General features: G+C 31.7%; 1 protein-coding gene across 1 annotated transcript; it reads left to right on the plus strand.

The window, feature by feature from the left end:
• The first annotated feature begins 18537 nt into the window (after window positions 1-18537).
• On the plus strand, window positions 18538-20903 carry LOC122584925 (WAT1-related protein At2g39510-like). The gene is made up of 7 exons (XM_043757007.1): window positions 18538-18909; window positions 19024-19086; window positions 19188-19304; window positions 19396-19645; window positions 19865-20026; window positions 20126-20277; window positions 20379-20903. Exons 1-7 carry the CDS (start codon window positions 18701-18703, stop codon window positions 20563-20565), a joined length of 1140 nt encoding a protein of 379 aa, XP_043612942.1. The 5' UTR covers window positions 18538-18700; the 3' UTR covers window positions 20566-20903.
• The last annotated feature ends 362 nt before the right edge of the window (window positions 20904-21265 follow it).

The following is a 21265-nucleotide window of genomic DNA, read 5'->3' on the forward strand; positions in this document are numbered from 1 at the left end:
ACGATGACGTTTAACGGCTGAAAATGGATGAAACGTGCAACAAAAGTATAAAGTTCGGTCCAATTTCACTAAAATTTTTGCGGAGGAATGTAGCTACAACAATGAACAAAAGTACGGAGTTAAATGATGTTACATACTCATTTGAATCATTAATCACAAAATTTAACTTAGACAACTCAACATTTGATGAATATTGTTTCGTTTGTTAAGATCTAGAAATGAATAAAAAGGAAAACGAAATGCTTTACTGTATGTCTGTATATCTTTAAAGTTATGGGCTTGGGCCTCTTATTAGGCTGCTCCATTATTCGTGAAAGTGTGAAACCATTAACCATTATTAGTGAATAACTAGATTTTAGACCCGTGTCTAACACTGGACACGGGATTTACGATATTAACAATATTATATCTTCATACATTTAACTCATAAAAACTTACAATTTAAAAAAAAACACGGTTTTAAGTGTTATAATTTGCAAGTTGTAGTACAATAATCATAGGTTCCTCACTGTCATTATTAGTCTAGACATATCGATGGAATTGTTTGTCGTAGTCATTCCACAAGGCACATGCTATATATAATAATTTATCCATTATAATATATTTTGAAACAGATGTACTCATAATGTGATATTATTAGGAAAAATAATTAAGAATTAAAATATAAACATATATGTGATCCCGAACTTAACATTCAAGTATATGTATTTAATCATGATATGCGTTCATAACACGCATATGTTTATTTTCAATCACTTGTTCTATGATAATATGATAACAATTAGGATTGTTTTTATATTTTTTTGATAACAATTGGGACTCTTCTAATATTTGTTAATAAGTCATTAAGTTTTCAAATAACTTTTTGTTGGAAAATATTTTATATGTTAAATTTTTTTTATTTAATTAAATGATTGTAAATTTTAAAAAATTCTCTATGACTAAAAATAAATATAAATTAAGTATTCAGGGTTAAAAAGTGTAAATTATTGATGGAAAACAAAAAAGTGTAAACTAATGAGACTTTTTCTACAAATTAATATAAATATTAATATAATAATATATTTGGATAATGATTATTATGATTTTTAATTTGTAGTTTATCTAAATGATGACATCATCAAAAGTCAATTTGATGAAATCGAACGATGTGATTGGTTAATTAGTCATTAGTTCAACTCTCTTATAGTATATATTAAGATAATGATACAATTTCAACTTTAAACTTAAAAAGTTATGATTTAACATGTAGTGTAAGTTATAAATAAGTAGTAATCTATATTATATAAATGAAGAATTTTGAATTGAAGTCTAAGAAAACCATATACCAAGGTTTAGATTGTTGTCAAAGTTAAACCTTTGACATTGATCTGGTGTTAAAATGATAGGTTGAATTAATTGTATTTAAGTGGGAGATTATATGTATTTAAAAAATGAAAATTCCAAAAAAGTAAGAAAATATTTAGATGCTTAATACATATTTAAAGAGAAATATGTGAATTTATCACCGTAAAAGTAAGTACTTAAAAGTTAGGCAGCTATGATTCGTTTTTTCTAGAATAGCAGCTATAATTGGATTTTTTTGAGGTAAAGAAAAACTTTATTTAATAACTCGGTCTCTATTAATTAGTTCTTTAATAATTCTGTATAACTCAAAAATATTTTAAAATGATGATAAAATATCAAAATGAATGATCGAAAATGTGTTAAACGTATCAATTTTGTATTAAGGTATAAACATTTCATTCTATCGATTTCAAACATTTAACTTATAATTTGTCACGAGGTTAACGATTTTTGACTTATCGAATGTGTTGTACGTCATGACATGACGGAAGGAATTTTCTTTATTTTTAATGAATTTCTTGCATATTAATATCATTTATTTACCCTTAATCAGTTATGAAGCTCCAAATAATTAGAAAACCCAAGAGTGGGAAGAGAGTTTGCATATTAGTATCATTTTCTTTATTTTTATTATGGCCCATTGATAAAGTCTTTGATCTTAGTAAGATCCACCTGGATTCGAGTCTCACTTTCCACATTTGTGGGGTTGATTAATAGGGATTTTTCGAGAATCCTGATTTCTAAACATACATGTAATTTAAAAGTAGTAGTAGGATAGAATGTCGTTAAAAAACTGTATGTTTATTTGGGAGATGTTTTCTAATTTTTATTTTTAATTTTTTAGATAATGGAAGGAGTTTTTCATCTTTAGAATATAAATAAAATAATTGAAAACGTGTTTAAAGCTAGATTATGGTATTTTCATTTTCCATTTAAAAAACATACTTTAATATACTTGATTAAGTGGGAAGTTAGGATGAGATGGGGGCGGGGTTTGACGGGGTGGGTGTGGCGAGGGGTGACGGGCATGGACGGGCGTAGGAGAAAATTTAATACAATTTGAGGTTTTCAAAATTTAGAAAATAGAAAACGAAAAGTCAAAAACAATATAAAAAATGTTTTCTAATTTTCTCATATAAAAGTGGAAAAACAGTCTTTTATGTTTTCTTGAAAAACTATGATTTAAACGCATTTTCTATTTTCCATGTTTTCTTGAAAAACAAAAGGTTTTTTTCCCAACTAAATGTTAAGATTTTAGATCCCAAAATTTATAACACCCGAAGTTGTACGTTGTGAGTACAACCAAGCAAAGTAAGTACTCTGAAGTGTTTTGGTTTAAATTATTCGGGAAAAAAAATCAGCTAATACAAAGTATGAACATAGCTTTCTTTTCTTTTAGAAAAATCTTTTGATAAACTTATAAAGCGTTTTTTATTAGTTGAGAAAGATGTATTTAAATTTTCATTTACAATTTTTATAAAATAAGAATTTTCCAAAAATAAATGAAAATTCTGAAAATGTGTTGAAAATTGAAAATTTTTATTTTATTTTTAAATATAATTAAAAAAAACATGTTAAACCTACTTGGGGAGAGCCAGAGAGGACCGAGATGATGGTGGGTAGGGTAAATAGAAATAGTTCTTAAAATTTAAAAACTGACAAATGTGAAAAACAATAAAAATATATTTTAAGTTTTCCTTTGAAAAGTAGATCACAATGTATTTTGTTTTCTTGAAAATATTTTTTCTGGAATAGTAATTGCATTTTTTGTTTCTTTTTTTTTTATAGTTTTTTTGGGAAAAAAAAAACATTTTCTATCTTCGCATTCGAAATGTTCCCGTCGGTTGTTTTTAGATTAACTAAAATTAATCTCCAACTTGAAAGTTTTGCAGGGTCATTAATTATGAAGGACTTTGTGGATAGGGATGACAATGGGCGAGAAAAAAAACCGTAACCCGCGGATATCCATCTGTCATGGATGGATAATTTCAAAAAAAATTTACTGTGGATACATAACGGATATAAGGAGAGGCGGTATTAGAAAAAAATTTCAAAAGGGGCAAATTTAAAAATTCCGAAAAGTAAATGTAAAGAGGGGCAAAATGTTAAAAACCATAGAAAATTTTTGAAAATTCATTAAAAATTTAAAAATACATTACAAAATTCAAATTTGAGGAGAGGCATTTGCCCCCTTTGCCCCCCCTCTAGTACCGCCCTTGGATATAACTATGTATCCGTTTGTGGATCGCGGATGGATAATGGATATATCATATCCGTCTAACGAACCCGTCATACCCATAAGTAAAACCCGTAGATATATTCATAATATAACCTGTCAAGCCCGCATACTATTTTTATATATGATAAATATTGATAAATATTAAATTTATTTTTATCAAATCTTTTCCACTTTTAAAAGTTTGTTTCGAATTCCGATTATTATGTTAGGAATATGTTTTCAAATTCTAATTCTAATCTAGATAACATTATCATTATGACATAACATTATCACAGTCAATTTGTGGCTTTAACATTTTACCATTAGTCCATTACCCCTTTTCAAGCTCTCGAAGTCTCCAACATACTCCAAAGAAGATAGAAAAAATTGTGGATCCATGCACGAGCTTGTATAACCGCGGATGATGGAAATGGATTAAATATTTAATCCGTTTGTTGATACCCGTGAATTGGCGGATAAAATAAAAACTCGCGTGGATGGTAATGGGAAAAAAATATCCGCATCCGTTACCCGTGGATGCCATCTTTATTCGTGGAATTGTGAAAAATAGTCATAGTTTTATCCAGAGTGAGACCAGGTCCCAATATATGATCCTTTAGTGCCCCAATAGTCATTGACAAAATTAAGATCGAATGTGACCCGTATCATATACATATATCACTACTCACTACCCTCGTGTCATTGTAAAAAAAATAAATATATTTAGATTGTTACATTTTTTAGCATTTTATTAATGATTTTTGTCTATCTTTGATGGGTCTTAAGAGTTTTTGGCACTTTTGGTCATATTATTTTTTATTTGCTCAATACATTTTTATTAGTTATATTGATATGAAAAATCTGTGGAAAGTTTAAAAATAGTTACATTAATTGATATTTCATATTTATTTGACCCGTAACATTAATAAAAAGTATATTATTTTTAAAAAAAAATTCATATTACAAAATTTAACGAATACGGAACCCGAGTAATCCTCATTTATGTGTAGTTTTACGTCAGTGCAAAAGGTATATAAGGCTTTTTCTATCATTCCTATTCTTTTTGGAAAATAGCCCATCAACCCGCAAGATTATAGGCCCACGAATCATAATCAAATACATTTTAAAAAATACATACCAAATGTGAACTGTTTGCTTCTTTTTTCTTCAAAAATTCCCAGAATACGACATAAGGGACACTCATTGTATAATAGTGAATTCTTATACGTACTTAGACAACGAGATGTTGACCATCGGTCATTACAAGTATTCGGAAGAAAAAACACCAAAACTTACCATCTATAAGAATCGAAATCAAGACTTTAGATAAAACCGAAAGTGTTTATGACCAAATATGAACGGTTTGCTCTTTTATTCCGAGCAACAAATTTAGAGCTGCGTTGATCTCCGATACTTCCAAAAGCATTTTGCTGTCTTTTAGTTAAACGAGCAATTTCTTATCCCGATCATATAGTAAGATTTTGTTTAGTTAAAAGCTAAAATTGTACATCTGCAACAAAAAATTATTTCTATCAAAATCAGGAAGTATTTAAAATTCCATTTCTGAAAGTTACATGAGAAATGTTTAAATACCTTAATGATTATATTGCATTATCAGTCATTTTATTTTTTAAAATATCTTCATCAGCCCTTTATATTAAAGACTTTTATATCAATTATCTACACCACCCGACGTGTCCTCTACCACTAACAATTGTCCCTATTGCCATACCGTCGTTGCCATGAACACCGCCGCATGCCCACATTGCACGGGTATTGTGCTAGTCTATTATTATTATTGTTTGTAACATATTGCAATTTAATCTAAACAATGTTCTTTCACTTTCGTAAGTTGTTCTTCATAAAGTTATCTTTTATGTCATCATTCTGTTATAAAAAAGACAAGTAATAAGATGCGTAATTGCGTATGGTAAATGAACAAACATGTTATAGTTTATATACCCAAAAACAATTACATGCATTTAATAAAAAAAAGGTTGTCGTATGTCTTGGAACAATGTTTTGCTTTTTAAACCACTATCAAATCCTAAATTTGGTGATATCCAATTAGAAGATGACCTGAACTTGTGGATGTATGATATGGATGCCATTTCTAATTAATTAAACAATCTGCTTGTACACTAAGTACGTCATGACATATATATTTGAAAGAAAAAATTAAGAACTAATATGTTGAAATATTGAATACCTGAGTTGAAGTGTTTAATAAAAAGAGGTGACATATTCATATTCTTGGAAAACTATTAGGCGCACCATTATGTAAGCCATATTAAAACCATCAACAATAATTGTGATATATAGTGCAATGCATTGCATAAATCCAATTAGGGATGGGCGTGGGACTGGTCCCGTCCCGTACCGGTCTCGGTACCGATGGTACCGGTCTCGAAAATCCCAAAAATGTGGTACCGGTCCCGGTCCCAAATAAGGCGGGATCGGGACGGTACCGAGACGGTACCGGGAAATTCCGTAGTTCGTGGGATTTTTCCGGTCCCGTCCCGGTCGCAATCTCGAAAACCATCAAATTCTAATACCGGTTCCGATCCCATTTGGGACTCGGTAACACTTCCCGGTACCAGGAACGGGACGATACCGGGACGAGACTCAGAACTTGGGATTTTCGGCTCATCCCTAAATCCAATGCTAGGGAAACTAAAGTACGAAAAACAAATGCATGAGGTAAGAATGGTATTGGTCACATTTAACTGCATCATTCATTTGTTTCGAATAACCATAAACATTAGATAAGTGATTAACATTATTGTCTCTTGAGACATATGTTAAATGTTTTATTCTCATGTCTTACAAAGCTGAAGGTCATTTTTTATTTTAGATAAATATTGGAAGTAACTTCTCTATACCATCGTGATAAGGGTAAGGCCCTTTATATATTAACCTCTTCTAACACTGTCAAAGTATTGAAACCAAAACACGTAAAAAGTAAAAAAAGAAAAAAGAAATGAGGAATGTATATCAACATTTAAATGGGAAAATATAAGATTAGCCCACTTGATAAAAAATTATGGTTTTTTTTTAAAGAATATATGAAATTTCAAACTTTGATATTAACATATTTACAAAATAGAGGGATTCCTGCGTGTTGCAGCAGTACTTGTGAAAAAAGAAAGGTGGTTAAATATGGGGGTATCATGAACAAAAAACAATGGGCTTTATTGAATAAAAATACACATGATGCGGCTAATAATTTTAATCGAATATAAAAATTAAACTAAGATCTTGTCTTTTACATCAACTAACCCTTATTAAACCAACGTTATAAAGATTAAAATAAAATTGAAAAAAAAACTACTTTCAATCTACATGACTATACATAGTAAACAACCTACAAACATCAACATACCACAATATCCATTACCTAAACGCACAAACATATCTATTCCAAAAAATGAACGATAGATACGTAGATTCATAAGATTTTTCTAAGGGTATTTTAGGAAGTTCAGGAATAAAGTGTTTGAGAAAGTGTAAATTATAAGGGTAAAATAGGAAATTTAAAGGTAGCGTGTTTAATTTGGGGAAGGGGTAGTTTATTTATATAGAGAGTAGAAATATATAGTTTTGCTACAATGATTAAAAGGAATTGATATATCCCATTAAAAATTCTTCTAATGTCATATATGTATAAATAAGCTAGGAATGTAATTTATTAATTTTCTGGCATAATTTCATCTTTTAATTTTAACAAATGCTATAATTATAGAATTAGGTTGACAAATATAAGTTTTTTTCGTATAAAAGATATACCATTTCCTATATTTTACCATTTATAAGATAATAAAAAATTGGTATTTATGAGTATATATATATATACATACTATGCCTATTATATTAACCTTTAACTCCTTGTTAAATTTTAGAATATGAAAGATTATTAATCTATTTTTAATGAATACATCTATACTCTTAGTCCTTTATTATTTTTTTAAAAAAACTAGCTAATTAACTCGGGTTCAACCCAAACATATTAATAAAAACTTTATAAAAACATATTTCTGTCATTAAAGTTGTCACAATCCAACGATAATCATAAACTCGAGGTAGTATACCTTATGTTTAAATATATATTATTAGCTTATTAACCCGCATAATATGTCAATAACTTTAAAATCTGCGACGACAAAATTGTTTAGATGATGAAAATTTAAAAGACCATGTATAAATTATCAGAGTTTTCAAAAGAAAATAAAAACAAGTTTTTTTAAAAAATGACTATTAATAACAAAAAAGAAAGAAATAAAATTTGAAACGAAAAGTGTTTTTGACATCATAAGTATATAACCAAAGAAAACTAAACTTTGTAAAAATTTTTGAAGGTAACAAATAAGCTTAGTTTTTATAAAATGTTGATGTAACAATATTCTTTCATTTAATATAAAGATATCTATTATTCTTTATACATCAATTATCTACCTTTTTCACTATTGCCACCATTATCACATTATTGCCGTATTGTGTTAGTATCTAAAATTACATATCCACTCCTTGCCAATGACTTAATAATCTAGTAGCATCTTGGTTGCGAGATTAGGCTTAGAGATCATAAGGTCATGAGTTTAAAATTTAAGTTATTAACATGAAGACTTTAAAAATTAAGTTTACAATCTGAAATCACAAGGTTATTTGTCATCATCTATTATGCTTAAGTTCCGATTTTAATGCGTTTCTAAAAAATTAAGGTTAATCCAAAATTCTAACTAAACATATATTATATTTATCGTTACCGTATATTTTAATTTACATTCGGTTATCGATTTACTTTAACAACAATTTATTTCATATTCACGAATCATGTATGAAACATGTTTGAATTTTTTTATGATACAATCTATATAACAATCATAAATTGTATGGATATTAGGACGTATATACATATACATATGTGTAGCTCATATGCGTGTGTGTGTGTTATTTTCATTATCCAAATTTTAAACTTAAGTTTTGGTTTATTGATTGTGGGCCAGGTTTCTTAAGTTTTCTTGATCGAAATCCCTAACAAAAACTAAGTAAAAATTCTCCACATCAACACTCCACTAGTTATTATTCTTTAAATTATGGCCACTAAATTGATAACATGGGCCATAAAAAACTTAAACCTATGTGTCTGATCCTCATTTTCCACTAATTATGGATTATGCGAATAGCATATTCCAATTATTACCATAATTATGTTTCGTTAAACTTGGATAGCCTAAGTTAGCAGCCAATAGCCAATGAAGATTATATCAACTGGTTGTAGTCATCTTTGGTTTTACATGAGGTTATGAGTTTGACTTTTTAGAGTGACATATCTTAGGGTTTTTCTTTTAAATCACTTGTAACAGCTTATGGTCTACATCTTGTAATTTATATTACGTGTTGGACTTCACCATTATACGTTGAGGTGTCCCTAAATTTCAAAGACCGACTAATTGTTCAAAGAAAAGCAACCCATGGGTAGACAGATTGTTTTTTAGTCGTAATTGAGCCCGAGTTAAATACTTGGATATTCAAAATTAGTAGTTCCCGATGGTTTTTGATAACTTTCTAAAACTTTAGGAGTTTTTTTCTCAAAAGAAAAGAAAGTGTAGGGAAAGAAAAGGTAGCGTTTTTTCATTCAAAAATTTTCTGGCCATTATTGGCCTGATTTGGATGAAAAGAATTCTATGAGTGTCTCCTCAATTAGCAGCTCACACACACAATCACAAAATTTCTCCAAAATATACTCCTGCTTCGATCTTCAGGCATTAGGTCTGAATCACAAAATTTTCTACATATTTTCAACAATGAGTTCTTGATTGAAAGGTTTTATTTTGAATTTATTTTAGGATAAAGGTATTAGGTTTTGGATTTATGAATTGGGGCTACTTGCTTTTGAAGGTATGTGGTGAATATGGTAATGTGTATGATATATTACTTACCGCTCTATCTCTCTCTATATAAACCATATATATATATATTGATTATGATCAAGGGTGGTTCAGGGCGGCAGGTGGTGGAAGGGGGTGCTGGAGTTTTTTTTTTTCCCTTTATTTTCCTTTCGACTCAAGAATGTCTATTTCTAATATAATTTTCTATCATTTCTTTCCCTATCTAATCTTCACTTTTATTTTCTTTTATAAAAATCTCAAGAATGCAGTGTAGGTGACAATGTGACATATATGTATACAGACAAACAAGAATAAATGTGGAGGTGGAAGATAATCATTAAAAGTTGAAAAAACGCCTATAATATAGACAAAATTGATGATGAGAAAAATAATCCGCCTTCGAAAAATGTATATGTGCATGATATATATTTAATTCTCTTCTCAACTGTACATATTGTGTGTATTGTTTTTACAGTACTTATCATTTCCCCTTAACATTTTCCCAATTCTTGATATTAGCAAAGTATAGTTTTTGTTCCTTAATTTACTTTACAAGCCGTTTTTGGGTCAAAGACAAGTAAACATCAATTGTTTTCACGAGTCTTTTTGCGTTAAAGAAATAAAAGTATTCCAAAGTTGCTTAAAATACGTTTTATATAATTGGTCTCAGTATTAAAACAAACATGCTTTTTCTTTTTAACAACAGTGATGATTGTACTCAGCGGCATGCCTCTTCATCGTCTGTTAGAAATCGACCACGTCACCAGCACAATCAATCCGAGGGCATAACTGGCGGTGGAAGTCCCACTATCGTTCTGGAGAAAACTTGCTAATGCTAGAGAAAACCTCCATGCTCCACCTCATTGGTAAATACTTCGTAATATGTCTTTTAAAGGTTTTGAACGCGTGACGAACATTTGACTGAAAGACATAAGAGACATTAAATGTCCAGTTGGGCTAAATCCTAAGGGGAAAAAAAAACAAACACGCTTTTACTTTCATGCTAATTTTTAAAACTAACTTAAAAATTAATAGAGTATGTATTATGTAAGGAAAAATACATAAAAAGGTAACATACTTACATAAAATTCTTAAAAAAGAAAACCTATTTAGTTTTCGTCTATTTAAAGGATCCGGTTTTCATAAATTTTCTAATAAAGGGAACATCGTTAGTTTCTGACGCCAGGCCTCCGTTAAGTGCCATGACACCCTTCTTTTTGAACCCCCTGAACTTCTTAGGGCTGATTGATTGAAAAGTACCTCAACTTGTCACTTTTTACTTTATTGGGGTCCCAATTAAAAAAAATTTCTATGTTGGGGTTCAAAACCGGCTAAAGCGTCTATTGTGGCCTAGGCAACAGGTTACCGGTCATGATTTATTTTTTAATATATTTTTACATTAAATAAAAGAACAAAACAATAAAGTTTATGTTATTTCATCCCATATCATCATATTCATATCATCTCATGCTCAACATCATCTCAAATCCAGAGAACATGAAAATCAAACCTCAAAAAAACCAAATCCAAATCAAACTAATATCAATCTAGTGGAATAAAATCAAACCTCGTTTTTTCAAATCCAACATTTCAACCTAATAAGGCTATATCTAGTGATACTAATTAATTAGCAACCGGACCTGCGTCTCACCACTCCTTGCTGTATCTATCTGAGTGATCTACCTAGCTTATTACTTGATTACTACAAAAGCAGGCATTGCTAACCATGTGTTATGTAAAATATGTAGGCTCCTGCTGAGAAGAGATGAGTTTTCCAAGACGAACTTCAAAGGGTAGGCACAGCTGGTGCTAATGTGTTACATGAACTTGGTAACAAAGTTAAAAAAAAAAATGAGAAAACTAGGGGGAGTAAATATACTCGACGAAGTTCTCAAAGTAGCTGAAGACTTGCAAAAAAAAAAGGTTAACCAACCAAATGTTGGTCACGGGTTCAAAACCTTTGAAAGACATATTGGGAAGTCTTTACCAATGAGGTGGAGCATGGGGGTTTTCTCTAGCATTAACTAGTTTCCTCCAGAACAGGTAGTGGGACTTCCACCGCCAGTCATGCCCTCGGATTGACTGTGCTGGTGACGTGGTCGATCTCTACCGGACGATGAAGAGGCACGCCGTTGAGTCCAATTACCACTGCTGTTAAAAAAAAAGTCATACCTTCTTATCGATTCAAACAGTTGGGAAATCGGAAAACCACCAATGGAGCTTCATGATCCCTAGTACCTCTTAAAGATCGAAGACCCACATATATATCACGGGTACCACTTATTTAGTGAATCCCGAAAACCTCGTTTTTTCCGACGAGATAGTGGTCATGCGGTGGGGTTGGCCGGAACTGAAGAGAGGAAGAGATCGGAGTGAGGGAGAAGAATAGAAGTGTACTAGCGGAAAAAAAAATCATACAACAACATCATGACTTTTCCGTTTGATTAACTTGAATAATGGGTTTGTTTGAATCATGGGTTTGTTTTCATTTTCATTTATTACTGATATGTATGTGTTATACATACACACACACACTCTATCTATAACAGTTAAAATGGGTCTAGATAGACACATGGTTTTATTAGGTAAGCATGACTGGCTCCACGTCATGCTTTAACCGGTACAATCCCACAATAGACGCTTTAGCCAGTTTTGAACCCCAACATAGAACATTTTTTTGATTCAATTCCAATAAAGTAAAAATTGACAAGTTGGGGTACTTTTCAATCAATTAGTCCAACTTCTTAACCCCTTTTGAACCCTCTCCTTATTCTTTAAACCCCCTTTACATTCAACAAATATTGTCGGTAAGTGTGGATTTTGCAGAAAAATGAAGTTCATGTCTGCTGGAAAATGCAACAACCACGCTGGAAAAACTTTGACCTCCGATTACTCCCTCGTTCTTACGAATCAGGACCTGAAATCGGTTGCAACATGTTCAGAAATGAATTCCAAACAAAACCTGACCAAAAGTAAGTTAGATCTCCTTCGGCGGAAAACTAGACAACTCGCCGAAAAATTTCAAATCGCGATTACTCTCTCGTCTTTTCGAATCAGAACTTGAAACCTGTTGCAATCTACTCTAAATTCAATCGCGAATAAATCCTAACTAATTTTACAGTCCAAAAAGGTTGCCGGAAATTTCGACAGCTCGCCGGAAAAATGAAGAACACATTATATGATAGATCTAGATGGATATATGTATTGATAAGGAACTCGAAGGTAAAGGCAAAGATGTACATATAGATCGTTTCTCAACCACCACCATTTCCGGCCACCACCACTTATTGTCATTGTTAGTAGCCCTCAAGGTCAAAGATTGTAGTTTGAGAACCGATATATTAAAGGCGAATAACGGAAATTGCATCAACTGAATAATGGAAAATGCCGAAGTAATAAAGTAGCAGTTTAGTGAAGAAATTGTATGGACCTTGTAGTTTATTAATTAGTGATGTTTTTATGCTTTTATTTATTAGTTAGTTAAAATTAGTGAAGAAATGGTTGGATGGATATGGATCTAGTAGCCACGATTTTGTGGGTTAGATGATTGGCATAGATTCATTAAATTGTATATATGAATGTGTTTATGTGATAGAATTGTGATTTGCAGGTAGTGTAATAAGAAAACAAAAAAAACCCAAAGCAAAAGGAAAAAGATGATTACGTGTGCCTAATCAGATGTCCATTTGGATTTTCTTTTAATGATAGTGGCATATCATGTTAGCATTTAACGGATGTTTAACGTTAAAAACTAATGATATTTCCCTTATTGAGAAATATTTAGAAATGAAATCCTTTTAGTAGACGAAACCTAAATAGGTTCATCTTTTTAGGAATTCTGAGTAAATTGGTTACCTTTTTATGGATTTTTCCTTATTATGTAAAACAAGTTTCTAATATATTATCTATAGTCTATACTGTTCTGTAAAGCAAACTACCTTCTTATCTCTTTAAGTAATTAAAATTTTGAAATGATCATATTACATTTCTTCTTTATTCACTAACTTAAACATCTTTACCTATTTACCTATAAGGGGTGAGTTATTTTGAGAACTCATAAAAAAAAAAAAACTCAAAAACCATTCTGGACCACACATTCTTTTTCTCTTGCTCTCTCTTCAATTAAATAACAAAATTTACCCAAATCATTCAAAATGCTTTATCTCACAAACCGTAAATCGTTAGACGAAACAAAAAGCATGGGTAGTCTTAAAATTTTGTCATTTTTCATTAGAGATCAAATTATGATATACTTTTGACGACTTTTTAATTTTCGTTTTCTTTTTGGTACTTACACATGTGTAGGTTGAACAAAATTTTTGATTCGGAGCGGGCTTCACCCTTAAGGATATTCATAAACCAAAGCTGGTGGGGGTGATAGGTCATTGAGGGTGATAGGTCATAGTGTGATAAGTCATAGAGGGTGATAGGTCATAGGGAGTGACCGGTGATGGGGTGATCTACCTAACGGGCTCCGCCCTTAGCCGCTATGGCTCCACCATGGACTGACGGGCTCTGGCCTTAACCTTCATTGTTGTGTACATATGTTCATTTACTAATTTACATGTGAAAACAATGATCCTACACATGTGTAGGTACACAAGTACAAGAGAAAGAAAAACGAAAATTAAAAAGTCATTAAAAGTATGTCGAATTGGATCTCTAATGAAAGAGGACGAAATTTTAAGACTACCCATGCTTTTTGTTTCGTCTAACGATTTATAGTTTGTAAGATAAATTATTTTGAATGATTTTGGTGAATTTTATTATTTAATTGAATAAAGAGAAAGAGGGAGATATTGTGTAGTCCAGAATTGTTCATGAGTTTTTTTTATTTGTGGGTTTTTAAATAACCCTTCTTCTTTACTTATAATACCCTTAATGAAATAAATTACAACATACATCCTCCAACCCTCAAAAAAACATATTAACTTCTTTTACATCAATTAATTTACATCCACCACCATGACACTAGCACCGTCACCAACGCACATCGCCGCCACCACTGCCTTCGTCACCACACCTTTGTCGCTACCACCATCACCGCTGTATCGTGCAAACATCCATATAATTATTGATAATTTAAATCATGTTGTTCAAGTTAAAATGAGATTCATTCTGTTGCAAACAATTAAAGAGAGGTATAATGCATTGAAGAAGTTAACACACTAACGTGCATTTATAGATTGCAATATCTATGTTTTTCGAAAGTCGAAACGAAAGAATTATACCCGTATTAAAATAACCATTCGCAAGCTATTAAAAAAACAAAATATATATTAATATATACAATTACAAACTATGCATTCTAAATTAGTCTAGAGGCATTAATTGGGAGAAGTACAACATAATAGATGGAAAAATCTAGCCTGTATCAGTTTCGCAAAACCGAGATATAAGAAATACCTCATCCACAGGGACCGTGTTACCAGTTTTTACACCCCGGTCAGGGAATTTAATGTTATAAACAAGAAAAATCATAATAAGTTAAAGGTTTTGTTAAATAAAGTTCCAAAGGTTTTCGTTAAAATGTATTAATTAATTGTACACTTACCATAAAAATCAGGGGGTTGACGTTTAATACAGAATTATATAACTTTTTTATACACGTTAAGTGAAGCCCTAAAGGCTTCTTTTAGCATTTTTCATAGAACAATTAGAGTTAATTGCAATTTTGGTCCCTGTGGTTTGTATGTTTTTGTAGGTTTAGGACCTTTTTAGGTTTCATTGCATTTTTGGTCTCTATTTTGGAAACCTTTTTCAAATTTGGTACAAGCTAACGGTAGTTGTTAAATGAAACCATTAAGTGTTGTTAAAATTAAAAATGGTGTTTAGTTGTAAATTTCTAAAAGTGTAAAGGTATTTGTGTTAATAGTGTTGGTCAAAAAGTTTGTCTTATTGTCACTGAGATATAGACGTGATTGTTTTGTAAAAGTTTATAAAAATTTACGAGTGTTATAAATGAAAGTTTTGTAATTTAAAACGCACCGGGAAAATGAAATTCACGATTTATCCCTTATTTTTTCGAGTAAAACTTGAAACTGATATAATCGACTCAGAATTCCACCGCGCACAAAACCTGACCAAAATGAACTTCAGAAACCGTCGCCAGAAAATATGGCAATTCGTCGGATAACTTAAATTTGCGACTTCTACTTTGTATTTACCAATTAAAACACGAAACCGGTACCAAAATGCTTAGGTTTGCATTCCGCACAAACCCTAGCCTATTATTATGTCTAAAAATCTTGCCGCTTAAAAAGTAACTGTCAACGAATCTTAATGAATCGAAAAACTTAAAATATGATTATGAACGAGTCGGATCGCGAACAAAACCTGATGTTTTTCATATCAGTTTGACAAATCGCGAAAACGGAATCGAAGAGGGAAGTTTGTAGAAATCTTTTTTTTTTCTAAATAAAAGAAATGGATATAAAAGCAATAAAAGGAATAAACTGTGTTAACGGGACAAATTTTTTGACTAACACTATTGACACAAATACCCCTCACATTTTTATAAATTTACAATTAAACACCATTTTTAGTTCTAACAGTAGTTAACGGCTTCATTTAACAACCACCTTTAATTTGTACCAAATTTGCAATGAAACCTGAAAAGGTCGTGAACCTGCCAAAATATACAAACCACAGGGACCGAAAGTGCAATTAACTCTAACAATTAAATGAACCAATAATACTACTCCCAACAGCGAGAACCATTTCACAAGCACAACTAGATCACGTACATATTTTTTTTTTATAGCTGATAGTGTTTTTTTTTACCTAGATCACGTTCACGTACATATTCTTTCAGATATGTACAATCAGTTTATACAACGACCATACGCAATGCACACCGAACACAAAATGAAAATACATATACATACACACGTCTTTTTTTAGAATCCTTTCCTTAAAATGGAAACAGTTGTGTCGCATTCAATTCCATCGTCTATTCATGTATAGATATGAATATATTAATATATTAATAGAAACAGACATGAAAAGCTTCGATGTCAATCTATTTATCGATAATACATATATAATGTCCTTGACTATTGAGTTAAAATATCATCATTTGTATGAGGTCTTGTGTTCAAGCCTTGAGTAGAACATATGAATTAAGTCGCTTTATGAGGGCTTGGGTATACCCAGGTTCAAGTCTAAGGGACATAGTTTATCTTTATTAATCATCGTGCTTTCGGACGGATTACTAAGGAGTTTCCCCCCATTGGGTATTTAATTGAAATAAACATTTTTAATTCGAGTGAGCTCTCTAGCGCGGACCCGGTTAAGACAACGTATGCTAGACCTTCCGTTGTCGAATCGCGAAACGAAGTATCCAACGAAATTCACCTTTCAAAAAAACATATATATGTGTTTTTATGAAAAATTTTTTGAAATAGTGATTTATGGAGGGTGTTTTGTCAAACAAGTTTTCACAAAAAAAAAATTATAGAACCGGATAAACCGGCTTTTGAAAAGCCGGGTTCAAAAAAGTAGGCTCGAAACCGGCTTTTCAAAAGCCGGGTTGGAAAAAGTTACTTTGAAACCGGCTTTTCAAAAGCCGGGTTCAGGTGGACCTGACAAGTTGCAGAGAATCTTTGACCGAACAGTGGTGATGTGACTAAAGCTTGAAACCGGCTTTTGAAAAGCCGGGTTCGACCGAACCCTAACACGTGTCAAAAGCTAGTGAAACCCTAATACCACCTTGTAAGCCTAATTCATTATTTATCTATATATAGTATATGTGATGTATCTTGAATGATTATCAGTATTTCAACAAATATTTTCAGATAACATTTCAAAGACTTTCATAGTTATATTTTAGAAAAATGGCATCTTCATCATCATTCAACCCAATTGTAGTTCAGTTAATATGGGATAACCGTGTATCATTCGTAAATGAGATCCTTCAAAATGGAGATCCATCGAAAAGAAGTTTTCCTCTTTTTCAAATCAGTAGCCATGTGAGACTCAATGGAGTTCCATTCTCCAGTCCTAGTGATATTTGGGTATGCAACACTACCAGAAGATGCTTGACCTGCCATTTTTTTTTGAATTTATTGACTTGTTCTTCTTCTGCTCGTATACATACACATATATGGTTTGCAGAGGATATATATATACACAAAGTTCGAAACCGGCTTTTGAAAAACCGGTTTCGAAGTTTGCGCCGTCGTCCACTGTTCATTTCTGTTGCTCGTTACATCAATCTGACAAACTCTGAACCCGGCTTTTGAAAAGCCGGTTTCAAAGTCACTTTTTTGAAGTCGATTTTTGGAAAGCCGGTTTCGAGCCAACTTTTTGAACCCGGCTTTTCAAAAGCCGGTTTACCCTATTGTATAAATTTTTTTTTTCGAAAACTTGTTTGACAAAACACCCTCTCAAAATCACTGTTTCAAAAATTTTTTCCTCACACAAAAACACATTCAAATTGCGGAATTTTCAGTCAGTTTTTTTTTATACACAAAAATACGTATATATTTATTTCAAAAAACACATTCAAAATTTCCTTTTATACACAAAAACACGCACACATATATATATATATATATATATATGTACTTTCAGTCAAATGCCACATAAGCAATCTTGATATGTACTTTCAATCAAAGGCCACATAAACAATCTTCATGACGTGGTAATGATAACGTGACAACGTTAAAAACTGACAACGTTCCCTTTATTGTGAATAAACAAAAACTAAATAGGCTTTATTTAACAAGAAATTGGTGTAAAAAGGTTACATTTTTATTAATTTTTTTTTATGTAGTTACAATATTTCTTGTATAGTTATATAGGTAATAAGTATTCAAATACGTACCCACATTATGAGATATAAATTCCCACTTAAAATTCTGCTAATAACATCTACACAAAGACTGCAAAAATAAATAAATGAAATGAATGTGTTTTATTTCGTAACTCAAAAGCTAAAGAAAAGATGAAGGTAGTGGAATACACATGCAAAACATTCACGTACCTAAACTTTATTAGACATCTTTGGTTTGTAACTATTTTATGGAGGATGCACCAAAATGCCGATTACATCCTTGTTGTTACATAATCTTAAATTTCATTCTATATATAAACCCCATAACACCTCTTCCAACAATCTCAACATTAATCTCTCTAAACAACAATAAGAGAGATTTTAAATAAGAAAGAAGCTAAAACAGAATAGTAGAATTGAAACAGGTAAAAAAGAACTAACCCGATCACAGGTAATAAGACGACCGTATCGATGGAGATGTCGTCGAATGGTTGGTTTTGGATGTTTTGCAAGCAAGGAAGACCATATGTTGGGGTTCTTTTTCTACAACTAGGATATGCTATTAATGGGATTTTAGTAAAATCGGCTTTAAACGATGGGCTAAATCCTTACACGTTTTCTGTTTATAGAAATGTTGCTGCAGCAGTTGCTTTTGGCCCATTTGCTCTGTATTTTGAAAGGTATCATATGAATAATTGTTGTGCTTAATTGTTGCACAATATATATTGATCAAGTGTGTGCTATATAAACATTGTTCTGTATCTAATTAACTTATTATCCTTATTATATGACAGGAAAGTTCGGACTCAAATGACATTTTCGGTATTTTGGAAGATATCATTGCTGGCGTTAATAGAGTACGTAGTAGGATTGAAAAACACATTTGGCTGATCATCAAAAGGTCACATCGTGTATGAATGATGTGCGTGTTATATCTAATGTTTAATTTTAAAATCAGGCCGGTTTTGGACCAAATACTATACTACACTGGGATGAAGTATACAACGGCAACCTTTGCCATTGCAATGTGCAACATTCTCCCCGCGCTAACTTTTGTCATGGCGTGGATATTTAGGTACCGTATCTATATTTGGCTTGCTTAGCTTATAATTAGAGTCGTGCGCCATAATCTAGCGTGTGAGTGTGTATCTGTTTATGTTTTGTAGGCTTGAGAAGGTCAATGTAAAAAAATTGCATAGTCAAGGGAAGATTTTAGGAACGTTGGTGACGGTTGGGGGAGCTATGGTTATGACCCTTGTTAATGGACCACCTATTCCATTGCCATGGACCAAGGAGGGACCAGGGGTGCACCATGTTGTAGCCTCCACTCCCATGGTCTCACAAGACCAGCATATCAAAGGTGCCATCATGATCACTGCCGGTTGCTTTTGTTGGGCTAGCTTTTACATTCTTCAGGTTATTAATTATTTTATATTTTTATTTCCTTTTCCATCACTTTTACCTTATGATTTACATGTTTATTACTTAATTTTGCCACATCATGAAAATGGGTCCTATTTAGATTAAATTTGTTCCATAAGACAATAAAGTTATATTTCTTTGATAGACTATATTGAAATAAATCACATTTAAGTTGTGAGTATCTATTAACCATCAAAGCTTATAAATTTGCAGGCTATGACTCTCAAGGAATATCCAGCTCAATTGTCACTTACTACGCTCATATGTATGATGGGTGCTTTACAAGGAACTGTTGTTACTATGGTAATCGAAAACGCTAAATCTGGCATATGGTCTATGCATAAAGAGACAGAGCTTGTCGCAACACTGTATAGCGTATGAAGCCATTTACTTAACTTTGTTCTTTTGTCTTCTGAATTTTCTTCCATAATTCGGTCACCTTAATCTAAAATATGATTTTCTGATGTGCTGCAGGGGATAGTTAGATCAGGGGCTAGTTACTATGTTTCGGGCCTAGTTATGAAGGAAAAAGGACCCTTTTTTGTGACTGCCTTCAACCCCTTGGGTATGGTCATTGTTGCAATTGTGAGCTCATTTGCTCTAGCCGAACGATTAGTTTTAGGAAGGTATGAATAAATCTTATTATGTTTGATTATATATATATCTAACAAATAGACCATATTTATTGATTTCTATCAATTAAGATGTCCATCTTCAATATTTTCAGGGTTGTGGGAGCATTCATCATTGTTGTTGGTTTGTATCTAATCATATGGGGTAAGAGTAAAGACTCGAGTTTATCAAGTTCTAAAATCATTGAAGTAGAGATTTCTGATCAAGAAGCATCCGACGAAAAATATTTAGATAATACAAAAGCTTCAACGGAAGATCCTAAAACCGAAGCTAATGTTTAATTCTTTCTATAAACAACACAATAAGTGAAAATTTCTTCTAAGTTTTTGAGGTTTTTGTTAACTCAAAGACTGGTGGAGATTGATGGCCGGATTTCCCAACCACGACGTCGCTTAAGCTACTCTCAAACGCATCTGCACTTGTTAAGTCTCGCTAGCCGAGCTCAACGCCGTTCAAATATTGGGTTTTAGCCTAAAACTTTTAGGCCATCAACGTTTTTGGGTCTTGTTTTGATTGTGTTACTTCAAATTTAATTAAAGTCTTTGTTTTTTTTTCTTAATATGTAACTAAGCTAAAACCCACGAATATATTTTCGAAAAAAATTTAAACCTTACTGCTAGTGGTCTAGTGTACATTTATGTAGGATCTTGTTTATTGGACTAACATTCTCTCTCCTTTTTTTTTTCTTTTCTTTTAATACTCCGTATGATAGATCATATTGAAATTTTTGCAAGAATAATGATAAATAGATCCCCTCTTCTTATTTAACTAATGTTTATAAATTCACAAAATTTCAAATGACTTTTATTTATAAAACGAAAATGAGAGGTCCTGAAAAAAAAATTGGTAAAAAAAAAAAATTTCTTTCCATTTTTTTACAAGTATATACAATATATGCTTTGAAGTAACCTATTGTATGTGATTTAATTAGACGAGCTCCATTTCAAAGTGCATTTGATACTGTAAATTCAAAATTGTGCC

Source organism: Erigeron canadensis, chromosome 1 (assembly GCF_010389155.1).
Source record: "Erigeron canadensis isolate Cc75 chromosome 1, C_canadensis_v1, whole genome shotgun sequence".
Classification (NCBI taxonomy): domain Eukaryota; kingdom Viridiplantae; phylum Streptophyta; class Magnoliopsida; order Asterales; family Asteraceae; genus Erigeron; species Erigeron canadensis.

Coding starts and splice junctions, on each gene's coding strand:
- LOC122584925 (XM_043757007.1), top strand. CDS start 18,701: ATGGAGATGTCGTCGAATGGTTGGTTTTGGATGTTTTGCAAGCAAGGA. Junction 18,910..19,023: donor TTTGCTCTGTATTTTGAAAG/GTATCATATGAA, acceptor ATTATATGACAG/GAAAGTTCGGACTCAAATGA. Junction 20,027..20,125: donor TTGTCGCAACACTGTATAGC/GTATGAAGCCAT, acceptor GATGTGCTGCAG/GGGATAGTTAGATCAGGGGC.